Source organism: Calypte anna, chromosome 2 (assembly GCF_003957555.1).
Source record: "Calypte anna isolate BGI_N300 chromosome 2, bCalAnn1_v1.p, whole genome shotgun sequence".
Taxonomy (NCBI): Eukaryota; Metazoa; Chordata; class Aves; order Apodiformes; family Trochilidae; genus Calypte; species Calypte anna.
In genome coordinates, this window is record NC_044245.1 from 5,030,091 (window position 1) to 5,052,326 (window position 22,236).

The following is a 22,236-nucleotide window of genomic DNA, read 5'->3' on the forward strand; positions in this document are numbered from 1 at the left end:
AATGGTGTAACTGGCAAGCATCCCTCAAGGCTGCATCCTACAGGAACTCTTCCAACAGAAAGATGAGCTCACAGGGATACCAAGACTCCTACCCTGTCTTGCTGCATCTCTCTACACCAAACTCCTGAGGGCTGGGACAAAGAATTGGGAAAACACATGAAAACTATTTACTCCAGGACACCTTAGCTATCAATCCTACATGAATGAAATTATTTCATGAAATCATTTAAAAGCATGATGGCTCTATGCTGAATACTAGATAAAAATAACATCTTTGTGCTTGGATTAAGGGTATGCAAATGGAGAACCAGATCTGACAGAGCACACTACCAGCTTGTGTCAGATGACATCCAGGGTCAGCTGGGTTCAGTGCAGGTACATTCTCAGAGTTTCAGACAGTGGTGTATTTATGTATTTATTCTTTTTTTTTTTTTTAAGGGTACTACCAAAGCACAAAAGCAGTAATTTTTATATGAAAATGAATTAGAGCCTTGTAGTTCCCCAGGTGAATCTGCACAAATTACTGGTTTTATGCACCAGGGGTTTCTTTTTGTTGTTCCAGTCCAAGGGTGGAGAAAAGTGGAAGCTTGCAGGATAAGGAATTGTATTTTTACTTGTTTACTGACCTAGCCACAAAGCAAACTTGAATTCTATCACTTCCCTTGCAGAAAGAATTTTCAGAGCACAGCTATATTTAAAAAAGGGGCACAATTTCAACACTTCCCACTTTAAGGCTGAGGAAAACTATAGGTTATTTGAAAAGTCTCCAAAAACTTGGATTAAACTGTAACAAAGAAAATTATTTCTAAAGAAACATGTTCTGTGACAGTCTGGGAATTCAGATGCTGCACAAAGAATCTGAAAATGAAATTTACTACAGTGACACCAGTGTAACAGATAAAGAATGAAATTGCCACTAGTAGATAACTTGCAAACTGTTTCAGAAGTGATTCAGTCTACACCTACCCTGCTGTTACTGTTTAGCCCAAATCATACTGTAAAAAAGCAGATTAAGGTTTTTCAGACAAAACTGTGGAACTCAAGTTTAATTTCCAGACTCACCTTTGCTTCTAGGACCCTCTTCCGAGCTTTGAGCTCTGCTACAGCTTTCTCTATATCCACCTGGGGAGCTTTCTCTTCCTTCAGCTTTCTTACCAACTCTCCCTAGAAGAAGGAGACAAAACACAAGATAGAGATTCTGCCTTTGAACACCACAGATGAGGACTCTGCTTCTCTCAGCTCCCCCGGCAATCAAAAAAAGGGTTTTGCTCTCCACACAGGTCTCAAGAGGCTGCTTCAACTGGTAGAAGTGAGAAACACACATGTGGGAATTAGCAGAAGTAGACATCATTAGAGAAATTCACTATTACTAAACCCCAGACATGTTATTCAATCTCAGTGTGCAAATATACTCCAGTATGTACCAGCTCACAGAGGAGTTCCACAAATCCTAGTTTTCTGCCTTTGTGGATGCACTCAGATGGTTAACATAGGCTTTGTGATCTCTTGCCTTCTAGGAGAAGCCTCCTTCCTAGAAGGAAACTTCTCTTCTTTCTACCCTTTCCCTTTTCTTCAAAATTTATGGTCAATTTAGACTTCTTTTCCTCTGTCCTATCAGTTAAAACTGACACACTGATTTTTTAGAAGAAGGTCACACAAAAGACAGACATTTTTAGCCTAATGTCTAAGCAAAGAAGGCATTGCATTAGCTGTAAAAACTGCTACTGCTTTTAAAACTTATCCAGTAACCTTGGGAAAGAATGGAGGGGGGGGAAATTAACCTCAAAGCCTAAATATTTCAGATCAGCAAAACCTTGCAGTGGGCTTACACCAAGGTCCTGACCTGAATCAAACCACCATCACCTTGCTAGAGTTCCACAAGGGTCTCTTTCCCCTGGGAATACCATTCTTTCCTTGCATCCCAGGGAAGTGCTCAACAGCATCATTTTCTGAACATGATCCTCAGCAGTCATGCCCAGTTTTCCCTTGGAGATAAATGAATTAAAAGCCTTCCATGCTTCCTCAGCCAAAACCAAGGTCTATCTTGTATTATGGAGAAGGAAAAGAGCACAGAGATGTCACTGGTTTCCCAAGTGCTACATTGTAAGAATGGGATGCTCCAAGTTCAGCATTTTTCTTGCACGCTGCACTTCTCCATTAAACAAAAAGAAAAAAACCAACAGAATGATCCAAAGATATTACAGCATTTCCACACTACTGGCTTTTCCATAAATTCTGAGCTTTTCTGACATTATTATAGACAACTGAGAAAGCAGAGAGAGAAGAATACAGACTGCCATTCAGTAACCAGATCAGCAAAGCTAAAAATGCTTCAAAGACTAAGGGGTTCAAAAGCTAATTTTATTTATAATAGGAGGAAGACTCAGAAGACTGCATTAAAAGAAACACTGTGGGAAGTGGGAAAGAAAGAAAAGTAAGAATCCTGTCAAGGCTCCCTAACCCTGTCAGCTACAAGAAAAGACAAATCTCCTGTTTCCTTCCTGTTAAGATGGTTATACCAAAACGTGAAAGTTTCACTCTAGGGCTGAGAACTTCAACTGCCATTCCTGGGTAACGTGGCAGAGGGAGGGATCTGATCTTTTTTTTTTTTTTTTTTTTCTTTTAAAGTAGTAAATCCAAATTGCTTTTGTTGAGCTGGGGGGTCGGCAGACAAAAAACCATCAAGGCAGCAGCAAAGCAGCTACTGCTGACTCAACAAAGCTCTCCCCCTGCTCACTGCTGAACATCCAGAAGCAGCAGACTGCAATTCTTTGTCCTATAAGTAAGAGTAGTGAGGCATATGCAAAAAGAAAAACAAAACAAAAAACCACCCAACAAACCACAACTGAACCAAATAATTATGTTTGCTGACAGGACTCAATCTAATTAAAGCTACAATCCTGAGCTCAGCCCCGGAGGAGGACTGCACAGCAGCACTCGATGTGGCAAATTCTGCTGCAGCTTTGTCCCACAGACCAGTAAAGCAGTGAGGGATCCACCCCTGGATCACGACAGCTTATTGCATCAGGCAGTGCTGCAGGAAGATAGGCTGCTCACTTTCCTCTCCATAGGTCGAGTCCCTCAGATTTAATTAAGCCACTTCTTCAGGAGCTGATAGACAGGTTCCCCTGCATCATAAGGTGTCAGCCACTCCAATCTTCATCACTCCCTTCCCTTCTCTTTTGGGCAAACATCCCTCTGAATTACTACTGTACAATACAAGATCCATGGTCCCAGCTACACCAATTTACCCACAAACCTCTCCTTGGTGCACTCCCGTTTCATTCCCACAGGGAGCCAGGAAGAAGGTGTGCATTGACACTTTAAAGGCAAATGACAGCAGCCAAGACGCAGGATTTTTAAGAAAATAAAACTGGAGGGTTCCAGAGATCACTTTATTTACAAGCAGCTCTCTTGCCAAGGCATTATGCTGTTCAGTGATTCATAATAAAAACTCACTGGAGCGCTGGGATAATTAGAGGGCCATAAATCCACTCATTTAATGGGAAAACACATGCACAAATTTACAAATACATGGGACACACACGTAGCTGTGTGTGCAGCTCAGAGGAAGAGTATGGATTTAGCCACTTAAAGGAGGCACGTGGGGAACCAACATGCAGCTATTTTGCTGCTAAAGCTGGGAATAAGGTGTTCCCATGTGGTGCAAGCAGGCTCCACTGCCACCAACATCTGCAGCAAGGGGAGGAAGATCCAGATTCACTTAGGAAGTGAAAAAAAAAAAAAACCACCAAAATCTTCTCAGGTGAGGAGGAAGCTAAAGATACGAGTGTCATCCGTGAGAGAGATGGGATGAAAATGCCATGCAGCCCCAGTTAAGATGAGACAGCTACCGAGGTGTCCAGACAAAATGGAAATGAAATGGAAAATGTGCAAAGAAATTCATGTCCCTTACTGCATCAGGCAAATATGCGACCCTAAAGAATTAATATCTTTTACCTCCCAAGCCCAACACAGACGCAGCCCTAAGGCAAAGTCATTGTGTGACCCCTATGGGATGAGGAAACCGATGCGGGGGGGTTTTATAAATCAGAGGTGAAGAGCCAGTTGTGGGGCCTTAAAAAAACACCACAAAGTCAGCTCGGGCACAGACGAAACCCAGGAGAAGGAAGCCGGGTAGCCTGACGCACAGATCCAGTTCTGCAAGGCAGCCCTAACACCACGGGGAGGGGAGTGGGCAGCCCACGGGAAAAGCCACCCACGGACTGCCCTCAGCCCGGGGGAAATCCTCCCACCCGTGAGGAGGCACCTGGGGGACCCCACACCCTCCCAGGCTGAAGCCCGCAGTGCCCCAGAGGGGAACCCCGGCACCCACCCCCCGGTGTGGGCAAACCCCAACCCGGAGCACACGCACCCCACAGCCGCAGGGCTCCGGGGAAGGGGGAAGGACACCTCCCCACACACCGGGAGCGGGCCCGGGGCTCCGGGGAGGTCTGTCACACCCCTAATCCCCTCAGCCATACCCCCACCCCCCAGTCAGGACCCTTCCCCCCCCTCATTTCCCCCCCTGAGGGGGACTCCCCCCTCCCCCCCCGCACCTCCTTCCCCCGGGCCCACAGGGGTTACCTGGAGCCGCACCGCCTGCCGGAGAGGCGCCAGCAGCGCCTCGGCTTGCGGACCGTCCATGGGGATATCGGCCGGCGATGGCCGGGAGCTGAGCGGGACGGCGGGAGGGGGGATGAGGCGGCGGAGGCGGTGCAGGAGGGCGGGCAGAGCGCTGCGGGGCGGCAGCGGGAACGGGAGCGGCATGGAGAGAGGAGCGACGGCACCGCCCTGACCAACCCCCCCCCCCCCACCCCCCCGCAACTCCCCCCAAACCCTCCCCTCCCGCATGATGAAATAGCCACCCGCGTAAAGGCAGCCCCCGCACCGCGGACGCACTTTCCGCACGACAGACGCAGATTCGCCACGGGGGTGAGTGAGAGCGAGGGGAGGAGCCGGTAGGGGGCGCTCGGCAACGCGGGCGGTGCGCGCCTCCGGGGGGGGGGGGCGGGCGGGCGGGGGGCGCGTGCGCGGGTGACGTCAGAGCGCGTCATCGTTTCGTCATCACCCCCCCTCCACCCCCCTTCTCCCAGCCATTACCGCGATGGAGTGAGGGTGTGCTGGGAGGCTATGGGTGTCCCGATGTGCTGACCCCCCCCCCCCCCCCCCCCCACCTCACACACTGCCTCCTCCCCCCCAGAGTGGGATAATTAGACAAACTGTATTAATTAGTGAGAGATACCTAATGTCACCCCCCCCAAAATGTGGGGCAGGGGCGATATCTGCTGCTCCCCCCCCACCAAAGTGTGGGGCAGGGGTAATATCTTAATATTTGCTGCCGCCCTTCCCCCCTCCCCCAATGTGTGGGGCAGGGGCATATCTGCTGCCCCCCCTCCCCAGAGCGGGATAATTAGACAAATTATATTAATTAGAGATACCTGCTATCCCCCCCCTTCCCGATGTGTGGGGCAGGAGCGATACCTGCTGCCCACCCCCAAAAAAAAGTGTGGGGCAGGGGCAATACCTGCTGCCCCCCTCCCCAAAATGGGATAATTAGACAAACTGTATTAATTAGAGATACCTGCTGCCCCCCCTCAAAGTGTGGGGCAGGGATGATATCTGCTCCCCCCCCGCCTACCCCCGATGTGTGGGGCAGGGGCCATATCTGCTACCCCCTCCCCAAAGTGTGGGGCAGGGGCAATGTATGCTCCCCCCTCCACAAAGTGGGATAATTAGACAAATTATATTAATTAGAGATACCTGCTGCCCCTCCCTCGCGATGTGTGGGGCAGGGGTGGTATCTGCTGCCCCCCCCCTCCTGTGTGTGGGGCAGGGGCGATATTTTGCTACCCCCTCTCCAATGTGTGGGACATGGATGATACCTGCTGCCCCCCCCCTCCCCAAAGTGGGGTAATTAGACAAATTATCTTAATTAGAGATACCTGCTGCCCCCCCCCCCCCCCCTTTCCTGATGTGTGGGGCAGAGGCGGTATCTGCTGCCCCCCCCCCCCACCCCAAAGTGTGGGGCAGGGGCGATACCTACTGCCCCCCTTCCCAAAGGGGGATAATTAGACAAACTATATTAATTAGAGATACCTGCTGCCTCCACCTCCCGATGTGTGGGGCAGGGCCAATAGCTGCTGGCTGTCATCCCCCCCCCCCCTCAGAGTGGGGTAATTACACAAATTATACTAATTAGAGACAGAGACCTGCTGCCCCCCACTCCCGATGTGTGGGGCAGGGATATCTGCTCCCCTTCCTCCCTCCCCTCCCCCGATGTGTGGGGCAGGGATGATATCTGCTCCCCTTCCCCCCCCCCCCCGATGTGTGGGGTAGGGGTGATATTTTGCTGCCCCCCCCTCCCAAAGTGGCCTCGGTTTTTTGGGTTTTTTTCTTTGTTTTCCCCTGATCCTCCCACAGCCCTGCGGTCAGAACCAGGAGCTGAGAGGAGCCCCGGTGGCACAGGATGCCTTCCCAGCCCCGGGAATCCAAGCCCTCCATCAAGGAGGATCCAAACACACAAAACAAAATCTGAGGCGAATTGAGAGAAAAAAAAAATCGTCTGTCCCCCTTGCCCCCCCACCCTCCTCATCCTCATCTCCCCCCTCTCCTGCAGTAATGGAGTAATTGGAGCATTGAGGCTGCTGGTTTGTACCTGGCTGCTAATTTCAGATTCCTCAGCCTCATAATGAGCACGTCAGAATATTTATCCCCTTGCTCTGAACGCTGCAATTGTATTTCAGATGCTTAATTGTTATTTTTATTTAGCTGCAAATCGCTGGGTTTATGGGGCTGCTGCACCTACTTGTGAACTGCTCTAGTGTGAGCTTAATGCGGAGCTTTCCTCACTTCCCTGATTATTTTTTTTTTCATTAATCCAGTGCTGATAAGATCATAAAGATGCTGCAGCCCACTTCTAGCTTGTCACAGAGATCTAATATGGTGAAAACTGAGAAGAAAATGTCTTTGTCTGGAGGAATTTGGAGAGGGCAAACTGGCTGGGACCATGGAGGAAACCAAGGAGATGGGAAAGGATCCCCAGCAGCTCAGTTCTCCTGTGCTGAACTTGAAGGAGAAGGCAGCAGTGCTTCTCCAAAATGCATTTCCCCCCTCTCCTAGAAGATATTGAATCCTTTTGGTTGGAAACAACCTTTAAGATCATTAGGTCCAAGCATTAACCCAGCACTGCAAACTCCACCATTAAACCCCATCCCTCAGCACTACATTTTAAATACCTCCAGGGGTGGTGACTCCACCACATCCCTGAGCAGCCTGGGCCAGTGCCTGGCAAACCTTTCACTAAAGAAATTGTTCCTAAAATCCAATGTAAACTTCCCTGGCACAACTTGAGGCCATTTCCTCCCTTTCTCCTGGGCTTGGTCCCCAGGGCAGCACTTGGGAGCTACAGCTGAGGATGGAGATGGGCCAAGCTGTTGCCTTGAGTCTTTTTCCCCCTCTATAAAAATCGTTCCTTACAGATGCTGCTGTCCCCAGCAATGTTCCTCCTTGAAGATGAAGCATCCCTGAGACAAGTTCCCAGCACAAAATAAAATGGTTTTTTTGTGGGAAAACCACAACACAAGGACCAAACCTTCCCCCTGCCCATTCCCATCTAGCTGGGGATGCAGCTCTTTCCCCAAAAGACTTTAAAAATACATCTGGCTATGAAAACTCATGGAGCAACTCTGAGCTTAGTAAATCCTTTGTAACACCTGTGATTGCTGATCCTCTGGGCTTGCACATGGGTCAACCTCAGCTTTTAAAGTCATGTTGTTCTTTTAGAGAAAGGAACAAAGCAAGAAAAAGGAGAGTGGACAAGTTTCCCAAGCAAGGTTAAAAGAGGTAGAGAGAGGACAATTGCCTCTTTCCAATGGTATTGCTGAAGACTGACAGGGTGATTTAGGGTCCTTGGACCAAGGCCCACTGCTGGGCCCTTGCTGGGTTGTGCAGGAAGGGAGGAGGAAAATCAGGCAGTGTTTTGCACCAAGTGAGAGACTCTGAGCAAACTGGAGCCCTGTAGCTGGGTCACACTTGGGGTTGGCTGGACCCCATCCCCAAATTTAGAGGGAAGGGCTACAAATTACTGGGATTCATCCCAAAGCTAGAGTCAGAGCCAAAAATAAAGCTTTGTATCAGTGTGGAGCTGGGTGGAAGGGCTTTGAGCATCCACAGAGTCTCAGTAGGAGCCAGTCCTATTTCCCCCATCCCCTTAAGTCTCAGGGTGCTGCTAAACTGCTCAAGATCCCCTCCAGGGCAGAGCATCCCCACTGACCTCACACTGCAGAGAGCTTCCTAATGACTTGCAAGAGGACCAAGCACTGGCTTGATTTTTGGCACCCCCATGGGTAGGTGAACCACCCGCACTCCCAGACACACCATCACCACCAGTGAACATCTCACAACTGTCCAGAGCCCAACTGTTCCCTACCTTTTAAATCTGATCCTAACTCTTTGTGCCTCTGCAGTTGATAAAAAACCTTGAGGGGTGGGAGGAGGTTGGGGGGGGGCACTTAGAGGATGTTCATGTTGGGTCTCTCCTCTGAAGCCCCCCCAAAAAGGACCCTGTGGGGCAGGTTAGGAGCACCATCCTGTTCTGGGGTGGCCTTTGAAAAGGCATCTCCATTTCCTTCCCTGGTTATGGGGTGATGCTGTGGGCATGAAATGGGCCATGGAACACCCAGTGCAACAGGGCTGGGAGGGGAGAGGGGGACGAATTATTTGCATGAGAGAATTTGCAGGAAGAAGCAATGGAACAGAGGGGTTCAGGCATCCCATCCCCTTCAGCTTGCAAACTTTTTGGGTGCAGAAACAGAGAGGTATCGGCACCCTCTTAAAGGTCTGGGGGTGTTAAGGAGAGATGGGGACACCAAAGGGAGATAAGAAATGTGTCTGTGTCCCCCTTTCTGGGTCCCCATCGGGACAGGCAGCAGGGTGGGAGCAGCGAGGTCACAAAATGGGAGACAGGAGACGGGAAGGGATGGAGAGGAAGGAGGAGAAAGCCCCGCTCCCACCACGGGGGAATTTCTTTTAGGAGAAGGAAAGGAGGAAAAAAAAAATCCTTCGAGGAGGCGTAAAGAGGGGGGAAGGAGCCTTGCAGGAGCGGGGAGAGGAAAAAATAACCCCGCAGGAGTCCGTGGCTCCTTGGTTCGGGGTTTGCAGACCCATTCCTGCTCCACCAGCCTTACGTCTCGCTGCATTTTCCTGCCAGATGCTCAAGCCCCGCGGGCAGAAACCCCCGCGACCCCCCCCCCAAAAAAAAAACCCCAGAAACCGATTCCCCCTGCCTGCAGACCGTGTGGGAAAGAGATGCCCGAGGGTTTAAGCTTGGCTTTAGAGGGTTTTTATCCCTGTCTGGAGGGGGGAACCCAGAGCCCGGTACCGCTAGATGGCAGCGGCCCCGCGCCCCGCCGCCCCCCCGGCCCCATCACGGGGCCTCCCGCCCTTCCCAAGCATTCCCGCTGTTTTTTTTGGTTGTTGGTTTGGGGTTTTTTTGTTGTTTTAGTGTGTTTTGTTGCGTTTTGGGGTTTTTGTTTGTTTGTTTATTTGTTTGTTTTGTGTATGGTTTTTTTTTTTTGGTTTCTTTCTTGCTTTTTTTTTAGTGGTGGGGGGGGTTGGGTTGGTTTTTTTAGGTTTTGTTGGGTTTTTTTGTTGGTTTTTTTTTTGGAGGTTCAGGCCAAGAGCTGCCGTGCTGGGATGCTTTGCAAAACCAAGGGTCACCCCTGCCCAAGCAAAAGGATCTTTCACAACACGGGGCAACAGTGCTCCAGGCTGCCTTTCCCTGAGACATAATCCTCCCTTTTCCTTTCCTCCCACCCCCACGTTTGCTTTCTTTCGTTTTTTCTTTTCTTTTTCTTTTTTCTTTTATTTTTTCTTTTTTTTTTTTCTTTTTTCTTTTTTTCTTTTTTTTTTTTTTTTTTTTTTTTCTTTTTTTTTTTTTTTTGTTTTTTTAGGTTGTGTTTTTGTTGTTGTTTTGAAGGTTTTGGTTTTTTGTTTTTTTCCCTCCCATCGAAGCATCGAAGTAGCAAAATCAGAGGGATGTGTCCCTCTGAACACAAGCAATGTGCATACAAGGTTCAAGATGATTTTCCAGTGCCATGGGATTTTTAGGCTGGCAGTAAACTAAGCAGTGCCTGAGGCACGCACATAAATAGCTTAACCTGGCTTTTCCTCTATGGGGTTGGTTTTGGTTTTGGTTTTTTGCCTCCCAAACAGGGTGGCTGCATCCAACCTTCTTCTAGGGTACAGTCCCCAGCTCCTGACTGCCCCCAAGCTGTGTTTGAGGGTTGCCTGGGGAGAGAAATCACCATCCAAACCTGTGGCAGAGAGCATGCAAATAACTATGGGAAAAATCTGTCCCCGGGCTCTGTGTTCATCTCTGGGTGCAGAATTATCTACAACAACCCCCTCTGGTCCTGTTGGTGGCATCCCTCCTCCTATGAGCCATTCAAAGCAGGATGCTGCTCTGCCCCTGGCCCCCAGGGTGCTGACAGCAGAGAAGGATGCTCTGAGGGTGCATCTGCATTGTGTGGCTTCCACATGGGTTATCCACTCTGGATACAAAGAACTGGGCTATCTTTTCTTTTTTTTCTTCTTTTTTTTTTTTCTTTTTTTGGGGGATGGGGGGTAGGGGAGAAGAAGCAGATGTACTGGATGTTACTGAAACTCACCCCCTCCTGGGACAGGGCTTTTTTTAGCCTGAAATAGGAAGCACAAACCTCACCCTGAGCTTCCTCTAGGGTTTGGTTCTTCCTAGAGGTTTCTCCTTGCCAGCAATTTCTGCACCCCTGGCTCCAATCCAGCCAAATTCTTAAGCTCATGCTTAGCTTCCAGCTCCTAGCCCCTGGCACTCCCACAAGGGCCTTATTGGATGGATCCCCTTGTACCTTCTCACCCTGAAAAATCTCATGCTCCTGCTGTGAGGTGATGGTTTTTCTCTTGCTGCCAACAGCAGGAGGCAAGGACACCACCTTGCTTGTCCCCTTGTAGGGAAAGAGTTATCAGATCCATGGTGTGTGCTGGAAGGATGTGTAATTGGTACAGGAAGATCCAGGGTCCCAAAATATGAGCACTTGCAGCCCAGAGAGGTAATGCCTCCAGCTCAGCCCATCCTCCTCCTCTCCCCTCTTCCCACCAGGGGATGGTCAAGTATTGCTTGAATTTCCAATAGCACCTGGGAATATATGATAGTGGCTGAGATGGGCAGGCAAAATCCCAGTTGCTGTCACCAACTGGGACTCCAAGACTTGCCCCCATGTCACTGATGTGCCCCAACACTTGTTCTCCAGGGACTGAGACCACCAGTTCGTTTTGGCACCAAAAGAAAAGTGTGATCCATTTGATCACACCCACCCTGGACCCAGGCTGTCTCCCAGGACTGGCCATGCAAGAGCTCTAATAGAAATTCAGGCTGGTTTCCTGACCCTTCCTCTGCTGTGAATTTCAATTCTGCAAGGAATTGAAATGCATATTGATTAAGGGCCTTTTATGGGTGCTTTGTAGAGCATATGGAAAATAATTTAAAACTTGCATTCCAGTACTAATGACTCTTGTCTCCAGCACTCTGCAGTGATTTCGCCTTGACTTTTAATTCAGATGCTTTAGTTAAGGCAAATTCCTTCAGCCAGAGGAGATGAAATGCCCCCCAGGTGTGTGCCACAGAGAGGCTTTCAACCTCAAGGTTCCAAAATTGCCAAGTGGCTGTGGCACTCCTGGAGAGTCCTTCAGATGGGTGCATGTGGGTTGTCCTCTAAGGAGCCATTTCTTCAGACTTCCCCTCTGGGCACCACTGATTTGAGCACAGGGAGCTGCAGAACACACATTTTGCTGCTCTGGCACTCCAGGCAATCACAGAGGAAAGATGAAATAAACTCCCTCAGCAGCCCAGTAACTGCACCCCCAGGCAGCACCCAGAAAATGGAGCCACCTCAGCACTGGTGATGCTCTCATCTCCCACTTCTGACAGCACTGGTGCATGGACATGAACCAAAGAAATCTGTTGCCAGGTTGAACACCTCATTCCTCACTACTCGTGGTCTCTTCTGTCTCTAAGTCTGATCCCCCAGGTGGCTGGTTCCTAGCCCTGAAGCACCTGGATGGGCACTTCGGCTTGAAAACATCCTCCAGAGAGGATGTGGCATTTTGTAGAAGGAGCACCAAGAGGTTTCACCTTGGGGCTGCCAGCATGGATAGAGCCCAGCCTGGTGGAGACAGCAGATATTTAATTTTTGTTGGGTATATTATGGCTGACAAAGGACCCAGGGGACTGCATTGTGGTTTAGGGCAGAAAACCAGGATCTTGCACGTTCTGGATACTTATTTCAGTGTTACTCTCCTACTCCATGATTTGAGCCTTCAACATGGCATGGGAGGGGGTTTGTCCTTGTATTCCTTCCTAGGAAAGATGAGGAAGGCCCCAGATGGGAGGTGTGATGTCAGACCCAGTGCTCAGCCCAGCTGGAGCCAGTCCCTGTATGGGAAGCTTGAGCCCCAACAGTCCTCTCACTTTTTTTGAGTAGAGAGCCATCTCCTGAGCTCTTAAAGGAAATCAATATTTTCCATCCAGTCTCTGATGGGACAAAATATTGAACAGCAATCAGAGCCTTCACCTCAGGCATGGTCCAGATCCTAGGGGGGGAAATCCACAGGGATTTCCAGGCTGAGTAGCATCAGTGTAGGATAGGAGAGACACTTCCCCCCCCCCCTGCATCCATGAGGACCTCTGACAAGGAGGGCTAGAGGTTAGTGACTGGACACAACCTATTATGGTTCTGGCTCAAAAAAAAAACCCCTCATTCCATTCACTGATTGCATGCTAAACGTTCATTTGAATTCTTAGGACTACACATAAAGGAGTAACAGCTGGGATCTGACTTGCTTCTCTCCACCCTAAGTGATTTTCCTGCAGGTCTCAGCAAAGCCACAAGCCACCAGACACTTCCCCAAGGACAGAGTTGTCCATCCAGGCCATCACACGTGCACTACAGCAGCACTTTGGGTGTACATCCTGAGAGGAGCCCCAAACACCAGCACAGTTCAGGTGGTGAAGAGCCATTACCCATAGCAGGATATAAAGAAAAAATATTTTGCCAGGTGCTGCCATTTTTTTTTTCCTTCATTTTGTTCCTTCTCTGTTTTAGCTTCTTGGTGACTTCTTGTCCAAACCACCATGAAGAAAGCTGCTCATGATGTCAACCCAAAAATCAGTTTCTTGATACCAGCTGGGAGGAGGTCCCACCTTCACTGTCCCTCTTCTCAAAGGGATTTTCCTGAAGAGATGCAAACCCTAAGTAGACCCCACCTGATCTAGGAGAGAAGCTCTTGTGAGGCAGCAGGGGACCCCTAAATTTGAAGATAAGATCCAAATCTATTTAGGCTGAATCTGCTAGAAAAAAGCACTGGTTCAATTTCATATATAAAGAGGGTCAGTGCCTCCATTTTCCTTTCCTTTCCTTTCCTTTCCTTTCCTTTCCTTTCCTTTCCTTTCCTTTCCTTTCCTTTCCTTTCCTTTCCTTTCCTTTCCTTTCCTTTCCTTTCCTTTCCTTTCCTTTCCTTTTTCCTCTCCTTTTTCCTTTCCTTTCCCTTTTACCAGGTGGTAATAATACTGCTCCATATCTGCTTGTGCCATTGTGGCATTTTATGGGGCTATTGAGTCAGGCTGTGTTTCCAGGGCTTTTTGTTGTTGTTGTTGTTGTTGGTTTGACCATCTGAGTCACACAGGAATGGGCTTGACAAACACTTGGCTGGAAACCATGGAGTTCATCAGACAGCAAAGCAAGTTGCTGTCCATGTGATGTCAAGGAATTAAAAAATTGTGAGTTAAATCTCCTAACTCCAAGATGAGGCATCCTCCAGACCCAGTGTCCTCATATTTTCCTAATTCCCTCTGATTTTTACTCACCACTAAGAGCTATAAACTCCAAGGGTAGGGAAGAGTGCATTCACCTGTGTCTTGACCATCTTAAGGAGCAGGTGTGGAGCTGTAGTTTGGGTGTATGAACACCTTGCCAAGGACTGCCTGGACTTTCCATGATTGTGGTTCCTGCTCTGTGCACCTGGGTGCATCTACACGTGGCCCTCATGAAAGAGCCCCTCAAATAAGAAAACCCATCCTACCCTCCTGTCCTGCCCAGCCCCCAGTGCTTGCAGATGACAATTACTGCAGGACAGTCAGTTATGGTTAAAATGGTGTTTATTTACAAGAAATGGAGCATTTGGGTGGAAGTGTCTGAGTTAGTCCTCTGATCATGCCCTAGGGTGGCTGTGTGCTTGGGGACACCCTTCCTGTCACTATTGTACCACTATTGTTCCATTATACATCATCACCTGAAGTGATCTGGGAATTATTTCAGTTTGCCCTTGCTTTGGAATCAAAGTGTCTCAACACCTTCACAGGCAAGAATTCTTTCCTAATATCTCACCAAACTCTCCCCTCTTTCAGTCTGACACTATCCCCCCTCACCCTGTCACTCCATCCCCTTGTAAAAAATCCCTCCCCAGCTTTCCTGCAGCCCTTTAAGGCACTGGAAGGTGCTCTAAGGTATCCCAAGAGCCTTCTCCAGGCTGAGCAACCCCAACTCTTCTCAGCCTGTTTCCATAGCAGGGATCCTTCAGCCCTTTGATCATTTTCATGGATACTCCAACACTTCCATGTCCATCTTGCACTGGGGACCCCAAAACTGAGACCTACAAGCAGATCCATGTTTGCTGAAGGATCTCATTTTCCCAATGATCCAGGTGACAGTACTTGATCCAGAAACTCCTCACCACCTAGGGCAATTCAGAAGCCAACTGTTGGAGCTTGAACTCATCTACAATTATCTGGAGTTCGTTCACACTAAAATCAAACAGTCAGAGGGAAATGCCCTGCCAGCAGAGCCCATCATTCATCACCCTGTTGATTTCTCTCCTAGGCTACAGTGACATCAGTAAGTAACAAAAGGCTGGATCCTGTCAAAGAAACCAAGGAAAAGATATCAGAGGTATAGGGCAAATGCTCTCCAAGGGCCATGAAAACTAATGCAGCCTGCCATCACCCTGCAAGAAAAATAAAGTGAAAGCACATGAGATTTAACTCATCAAAAAAAGTGAGTTTAATGCAGATTTATGGTTGTAAATTGTAGCATCTGGAGTTTCCATTGAGTGTGACCACATCCTCCTTGAGTTCAGCAAGCCTTTAAAAGTGAGCCACAAAGGGAACACAGAACTGATTTACCCAGGGAGAAAGAAAAGCTTTTGTTTTCTGTTATTTTACAGAATCCCATTCTGACATCACCCTGCTTCTTCTGGGACCTGTCCTACATAAGCAGATCCTTGTTGTCCTGTCCCTTCTCCCATCTTTAATTCCTGTCTTCAAAACAAGGTAATGAAATCTTCCTGACCCACCAGAAGAGAGAGGCAAAATTGATGAATGTCTGTGTTACTTTACTGCCAGAGCATCTGAATATCCTGGCAGATTAAGGCAACCAGATCTCACCTGCTTTTCTCTCTCCTAGCTAGTGACAGACCTTGTCAGGGCATCCTCTTTGATTTTCCATCTCTCAGCATTCAGCAGCACCTGTCAGCAGCCCATCTGTTGGGGAGAAAACCCACTTGGCTCTGCTCTGTGCTTGTTTAAGGAAAGGGACCACAAATGCTTACAGCATCCAGGAGCCTGAGTCCTGTGGGAAACCATCAGGTTTTGAATCCTAACTCACCAGCAGATAAGTCACTGAAATCACATTTGTGTGGTACCTGGTGATAAAAAGCTGATGGGATGTGTGTTCCCATGCTCCTATGGCCATGTTTTTTTTGCCAAATCCAGAGCACATGGTGACTGTCAGTCTGTCCATCCTACCTAACCAGCACCACCACATTCCCTGGCACATCAGAACCTGTGGCTGCCCTCACATGGGGGAGAGGTTTGTGGAGGACATGACTTTGAGCACAGACTGATGTTTCTGAGTCACTCCCTTAGCAAAAGCCTTGGCAAAAAGCAATGAGGCAGGATCCCATTTCATTGCCCAGCCATGTCACAGCTTCACCATTTCCACAGCTTCCCTGCACAGATGCTATCCTCAGCAGTGCCATATAGGAACAGTGACCCCAGAAGTGGCCTTCTCCCAGGGGACAGGATGGTGGAGATAAGCAATGGGTCTTTTTGTTGGAGGTGGCTATCCTTGAACAGCAGATGGTGCAAAAGGAAACGTGGCTGGCAGGATCAGCCAGAGTTTTTCCTAGAGGATGATGGATCAAAGCCAGCAAGCTCCTGGCTCCTGCCTTGCATGGTGTCCAGTCCAGGAGAACACAGACGACTGATGGAAGAGTGTTGGGCTGTGACTGTGGGAAGGTCTCTAGAGGAAGAAGAGCCTTGAAAGCAGGAAAGTGAAGCTCAGGGAGAGGTGTTGAAATCACTCAGCTGGGTGGGGTGGAAGACAAAAAACATGAATCAGCTTCTGAGCACTGAAAGGAGGTTAGTCTTGGCCATTTGAAGTTGGCTGCCACTGCCTCACTTCATGGGCAGTCAGTGCAACACAAGCTGGACAGGATATGCCTGGCAAGGAGCCTGCTGAGGTTGATTAAATCACCCTGGTGGTGCTGCCTGAAACCTTTCCTGTGCCCCTTTCTAGAGAGGCTCAGTACAGCAGCACTCCTGAGCATCTCCCAGACACCTTCTCATTCCCTGTGTGTAGGTGTAGGACAGCAATGGAGGGTGCATGTGGTTAGCAGAGAGGAAGAAAGACCATTACACTGATTGTCACTTCTGTGGTCTTTTCTGTTTTGCCATGAGAGGAAGGACTGGAGGGATGAACCACAGCTGAGGAGAACTCAAACCATCAAGGGCTTCCGTGGCTGTCTCACTGCTTCATGAGAACCAGGAAGGATGCTCCTGAGGGATGACAATTTCCTTGCTCATGGGACTGTGGGATTCCTGATGCTCTTAAATAAAGCCAAGTTCCAGGAACAATACAATACATCTAGCCTAACCTAGTGCTCAAGAGACCTATCTGTGGTAGGGACACAGCACCCCACTGGTGCCAGCACATCTCCCAGTGGCCTTGGCCTTCAGACACAGCAGCCAGGACTCTATCATCCTTCTCATCTCTGCATCTACCCTTGAGGGCATGAGTAAAGGTGGAGCAGCAGCCCTGTGTTCCAAGCCTGTAGGAACTAGGAGGGACAGCTTGCTGTGTGTGAGCTCTGCCTGGCTTCTCATGGAATCCTGGAGAACATCAAGGAACAAGATCTCCCTGCAAGTCCTGTCCTATTGCTCCACAGATCCCAGCCTGGGCTTCTCACTGGGATTTACCAGCTCTACCTCATTATTCATAGTGTAGGTGAGTGGAGTTGCTCAAGAGCCCAAGTGTGTGGAATGCTTTTCCAGTGAGTTTCATAAGAAGGAGCACAGGCATGGGCAGTCCCATCCTGAACATGGGCTGAGAGCTTTACCATGGCTTGTGGGGAAGCCCCACAGAAAGTGGGGGAAATGCAGCAGCAGGTGAGAAAAGTTTGGGTGAGTATCCAGCAGGAAAGGGCAAACTCAAGCCAGCTTGCTGATGGGGTTGTTAAGAGGTTTGGAGAGCAGAAAGACAGGTGGGGGGCTTGGGGGAGATGAGCAAACTGCAGGGTGTCCCAGCAAGGAGGTTAGAGGGCAGCAGAGAGATCTTTTGATCACAGATCTTTTGAACCACAGAAAATCTTTCCAAACAATACAAGGGAGTCATTTACATCGAGCTAAAGATCTGGTTCTTGTGGCCCTTGTGTGTAGATCTGGCCCTAGATCTCAAATTACTGCTCAGTTTGGTGACGATGGATTTGTGGGCTTTGAAAATCTCACCTATATATTCTCCAGCATAACTGGTCTAAAATAAGTTTTTCCTTGTTCTTCTTGTGCCAGCTCCAGAGTCAGACCTCCCAGGGTTTATAACCTGCTTGTTAACACTGCTCCAAGCAAGATCAGAGTCAGTCCCCTGGATGTGCTGGTGCCTTTCACTGCATTCTTCGTTCAGTCTTTTTCTTCTGTCTTTCCCCCCACTCCATCCCTGACAGGGAAGGCACTGTTCTTCCCATGCTCCTTGTTTCTGTTTGAAGCAGTCACAGAAAAAGTGACAATTAGGAAATAAAGAATCTACAGTATCTGCTTTGGCAGGGACAGCACATCCCACTGCTGAGCAGCACAGAGTCAAAACAGCGACTGCCTGCCTGGGTCTGAGGGAGATATTGCTGCTTTATACCCTTGGATCTGCCTGAGACAGTGTGGTGCATTGGACTTATAATCCAATGTTTAAAGTCAAGCAAGATGCATTTCTAGTAGTCCTGTAAGGAGCCAGCAGTGGACTCGATGATCGTATGGATCTCTTCCAACTTGGGATATTCAGTGATTTCGGGAGACTCAGATGCAATAAGGAAAATAATGCTGATTCGAAGCAAATGGCAAGGCCAGAGAATTTCTTCTTTGGGAGGTCGAGTAACCCTCTGGGGCAGGGTAACAGATACAAACTTTGGCCTTCCCAGATTACTGTTCTCTGGCGGAATGATTAAAGGTTGCTGAGAACTTGTCAGTGGATTTCCCCCATATGGAAGGAGCGTAACAGAAGCAAATGAGTTCACTGCACTTGAACTGAATTTACATTAAGCCTAAATAGATGCAGACATTTCTAAGGATGGATTCTGTTCCTCAAAGCATGCCAGGCACCTGAAAGATTTAATAAAAGCCAAGATCCTTTCTTCATGTCATTTATAGTATAGAAATCTTCTGGAACAGCCACGGTGGAATGGATTCATTCTCCAGGTCTTGTCTGACCCTGGTGTGGTGTCCAGTGCTGTTGCTAAATGCTGCCTCAAGTCCCCTTTTCCTTCCCTTTCAAATACAATGAAAATAAAACCCAGTCTCAGACTGTTCTGGGACTTCTATTTCCTCCACCCCAAATGATAAAACAGAAAATCTCATCCAAGCACAACTTTACGAAGGGGAAGGCAGACAAAGAGACTGGGAAAAAAGAAAAAACATCCTAAACCATGAAAGGCAGACTCATTTTCCCAAGGATCCCATTTATTGCCTCCTTCTCCTTATTTTCATGAGGCAGCAACCAGCCCCTTCCTGTCAAGACATCACATTTTGGTGGGACCTCCACCTCCTTGACCAGGAAAGTGCTGGTCTGAAGGTCCCCTTGGAGTTACTGCTTTCTGCCAGTCCCCCCTGTCCCTTCTGGTCACCTCCCTCATCTTCTCAGGATGCCACAAGCCTAGAGAGAACCTAAAGAAATCCAGGATTTGCCACAAAAGGAGGAATTCACCAAAGAATCTTCGGGACTATGGTAGAGTGATTTAAAAAGTCTGGGACTGCTTCTGGAGGCAACATGGCAAAACTGAGATGATGGAAGGTGTAGGGTAATACATGAGGACCTGAAACTGTCACAGGACACAAAAAAGAGTCTGAGGTACACAGTGGAAAACTATCAGTGGCACAGGGACCATCAACACTTGCTGGAGGTTCACCTGCCCCCTCTGTGTGAGCATCAGCTGGCAGTGGAGATGTTGAGTAACTTGGGGCTGGTGCTGACTCCTCAGCTGCTGCCAGCTCCCTGCTGCTCATCTCTCCAGTTTTCCTGGTATTTTTTCTCTTGTTCTGGGAAAAGGACAGAGCTGCAAGAGGCCCATCTCACAGGGATGTTTAGAGAAAGGAAAGTCTATTGTGTGAAGGAATTTGGTATTTCAGGGTTTGTTTTCCTTCTGACACAGAACAAAACACCACCATCTCAAAACCCTCCAGGCAAAACAGAACACACACACACAAAAAACAACCCACAAAAACACAAAAAACAAAAAACCTACACCAAAAAACCCAAACCAAAAAAAAAAACAACCCCACAAACAGTGACGCTAGGCTTGGACATAGTCTGTGGAAATGTTTCTCTTTTTATTTTTTCAGTCTCAGGAACCCTGCTGCAGCTTTTCCAGGAAAAGAAGAAGGGGGAAAAAAAAAAAAAAAAAAGAAGAAAAAGAAGAAGAAGAAAAAAAAAAAACCAAAACCAAAACAATCCATCCCAGAGCATAGAAGTGGAGTTTTTCCCTGACCCCATTTTCGTGGTTTATCTGTACGGTGTCCCCAGGATCAAAGCCATTCCCCTCTTTTCTGCCTGGGGTGGGAAGCCGGGCTGCAAAGGAACCTCCGAGCGGGTACCAAGGAACGGGCAGCGCAGGGACCCTGCAGGACACCAGCTGAGCTATTTTACAGCACCTTTCCTCCAGCTGAAGGATTCCTGCAAAGCAGTCAAAAGCATTTTAGGAAAGTTGGACTCAAGGGCTGGCTCCCAGCAACAAAACTGGGGGGAAATCACTGCCCTCTGCGGTGCTTTGGCTCAGACCCTTGCCCGTCCTTCACCTCCAAAGCTCCCAGCCCGGCTTTTTCAGCTTCCTTGGTGGAATCGAGTCTCCCTCCCCATCCCATGCTTTCATCCCCCTGGGAAAATGATATTTTGTGGATAGTGGTGCTTGGGTGAGCTTTTTACCCCGTGGGGCACTCCAGGGTGCGGATGCTTTCAGTGGCGGCAGGGAGCAGCTCTCCACCACCTTCTCCTCCTCGATAGGTTTGGGTTTGGGTTTTTTTTGGTTGGGTTTTTTTTTGTTTTTGTTTTTGTTTTTTTTCCGAGCTCTTGGCATGGCGCCCGTCCGCCTTTTCACTGCTGCCTTTTCATTCGCCTCAATTCACTGCTTTTCCTTTCTCGCTCCTTGCGAAGGAACAGAGGGAGAGCTTGTTCCAGCAGACGGGCCCCATCCGCTCCACCCCGGCTCTCTCTGGAGCAAGAGTTGGAAAAGAAGGATGGAGGAAAAGGGGGAGGGGGGGGGGAATCTCCCACACATCCCCCCCCCACCACCTCCAAACCCCCCCTTCCCGGGGCCCCGCGTGCTGCTTCCCAGCAAATACGGTATGAGCAGCGTTCAGCCTAAAAATGTAAGTCTGATCTCATGACACAGGGTGGCCCTGCATTCCTCACCTCTGACATAACCCGCTGGGAGTGTGCTCGGCAGAAAAACACAAACAAGATGTACTGGCAGGGCTGGCTGGGGGGGTGGGGTGGTCCAGCCGGCTGGCAGATGTGCTCCGGAGCCCCCCCCCCCCCCCCCCCGCATCCCCGTCGGATGTTCCAGCACAACCCATTCCTTCCCGGGGAGGGTAAAACCCCAGCTCTTGGTACGAGGGCAGAGCCAGCCCCTGCTTCTTGCACCACGGGTGGGTGTCCCAGTGCCCCCCCCAGCCCTGGGAAAGGGGAGGGGGGGGTAGTGGGAAGGTAACTTATGGTTCAGCATCATCCAGGGAGGCAGCTGAGCTCCCTTGGGAATTTGCTTGGCGAACGCCTTCTTAAAGGACCTGCGGGGTTTTGGGGTGGGTTGGTGGTTGGGTGTTCTTTTTTTTGGTTTGGTTTGGGTTTTTTTTTGTTTGTTTTTGTTGTTGTTGTTGTTGTTCTTCTTCTTTTTCTTTTTTCTTGTTTCTTCTTTTTTTCTTCTTTTTTCTTTTTTTTCTTTTTTCCCCTTTTTTTCTTCTTCGTTTTTTGTTTTTGTTTTGCTTTTTTGTTTGTTTTTTGTTTCTTTTGTTTCTTTTGGGGTTTTTTTTTTTTGTTGTTTGTTTTTTTCCCCTGTTTTTCGTTTCTTTCAGCATCTTAGTCTCTCTGGGACAAGCTCTGCTGTCTGGGGCTGCCATCGCTGTGGTCGGGGGGGGCTGCTCCGTCCCCGTTACCCCCTGCTCTTAGCAGCCCCATCCCCGTTACCCCCCTGCTCTTAGCAGCCCCACAGCGATGCCAAGGCTCCCGATTACTGGGTGCATCGTGCTTGGCACCCAGCTCCTTGGGTGCCATGGGGCGGGTGATTCGCCCCGTACCCAGGTAGAGCTCTGGGATTAAACGATTTGCCAGGGATCACGCGGAAAATCAGGGCAGGGTAAGGATCCAATTCCTGCTGCCTTTTCCTCCTAGGAAGAGCCAAACCCTCCTGCAAGCAGAGCCTTGTCTGGAGCAGGGGCCAGACCTCCCGTCTCACCCAGCCCGCTTGTTTACTTTCTTTTCCGAGTGCCCTAAACCTTGACAACGAGCTCTTTTCCCTCCTCTTGCACAAAGCTTTTTTTCCTAGAAAGAGGACCTCGAATCCAACCAGCCCGGCTCTGCTCCATCTGTGTAAAACCAACTCGAAATGATTGCAAGTTTTAGCTCAAACACACCCAAAACCCACACACGGTGCTGAGCTCAGAGACTGGGTCAGATG

At 49.0% G+C, this 22,236-nt stretch overlaps 1 protein-coding gene across 1 annotated transcript in view; it reads right to left on the reverse strand.

The window, feature by feature from the left end:
* Positions 1-4,829, reverse strand: part of GARS1 (glycyl-tRNA synthetase 1) — a 28,113-nt gene extending 23,284 nt beyond the window's left edge. The window contains exons 1-2 of the mRNA XM_030445154.1: positions 4,588-4,829; positions 1,063-1,164 (exon numbers count right to left, since the gene is read on the reverse strand). Coding sequence (XP_030301014.1) covers positions 1,063-1,164; positions 4,588-4,770 — 285 coding nt within the window. The 5' untranslated portion in view covers positions 4,771-4,829. The remainder of the gene's footprint in view (positions 1-1,062; positions 1,165-4,587) is intronic.
* Between the last annotated feature and the right edge of the window lie 17,407 nt (positions 4,830-22,236).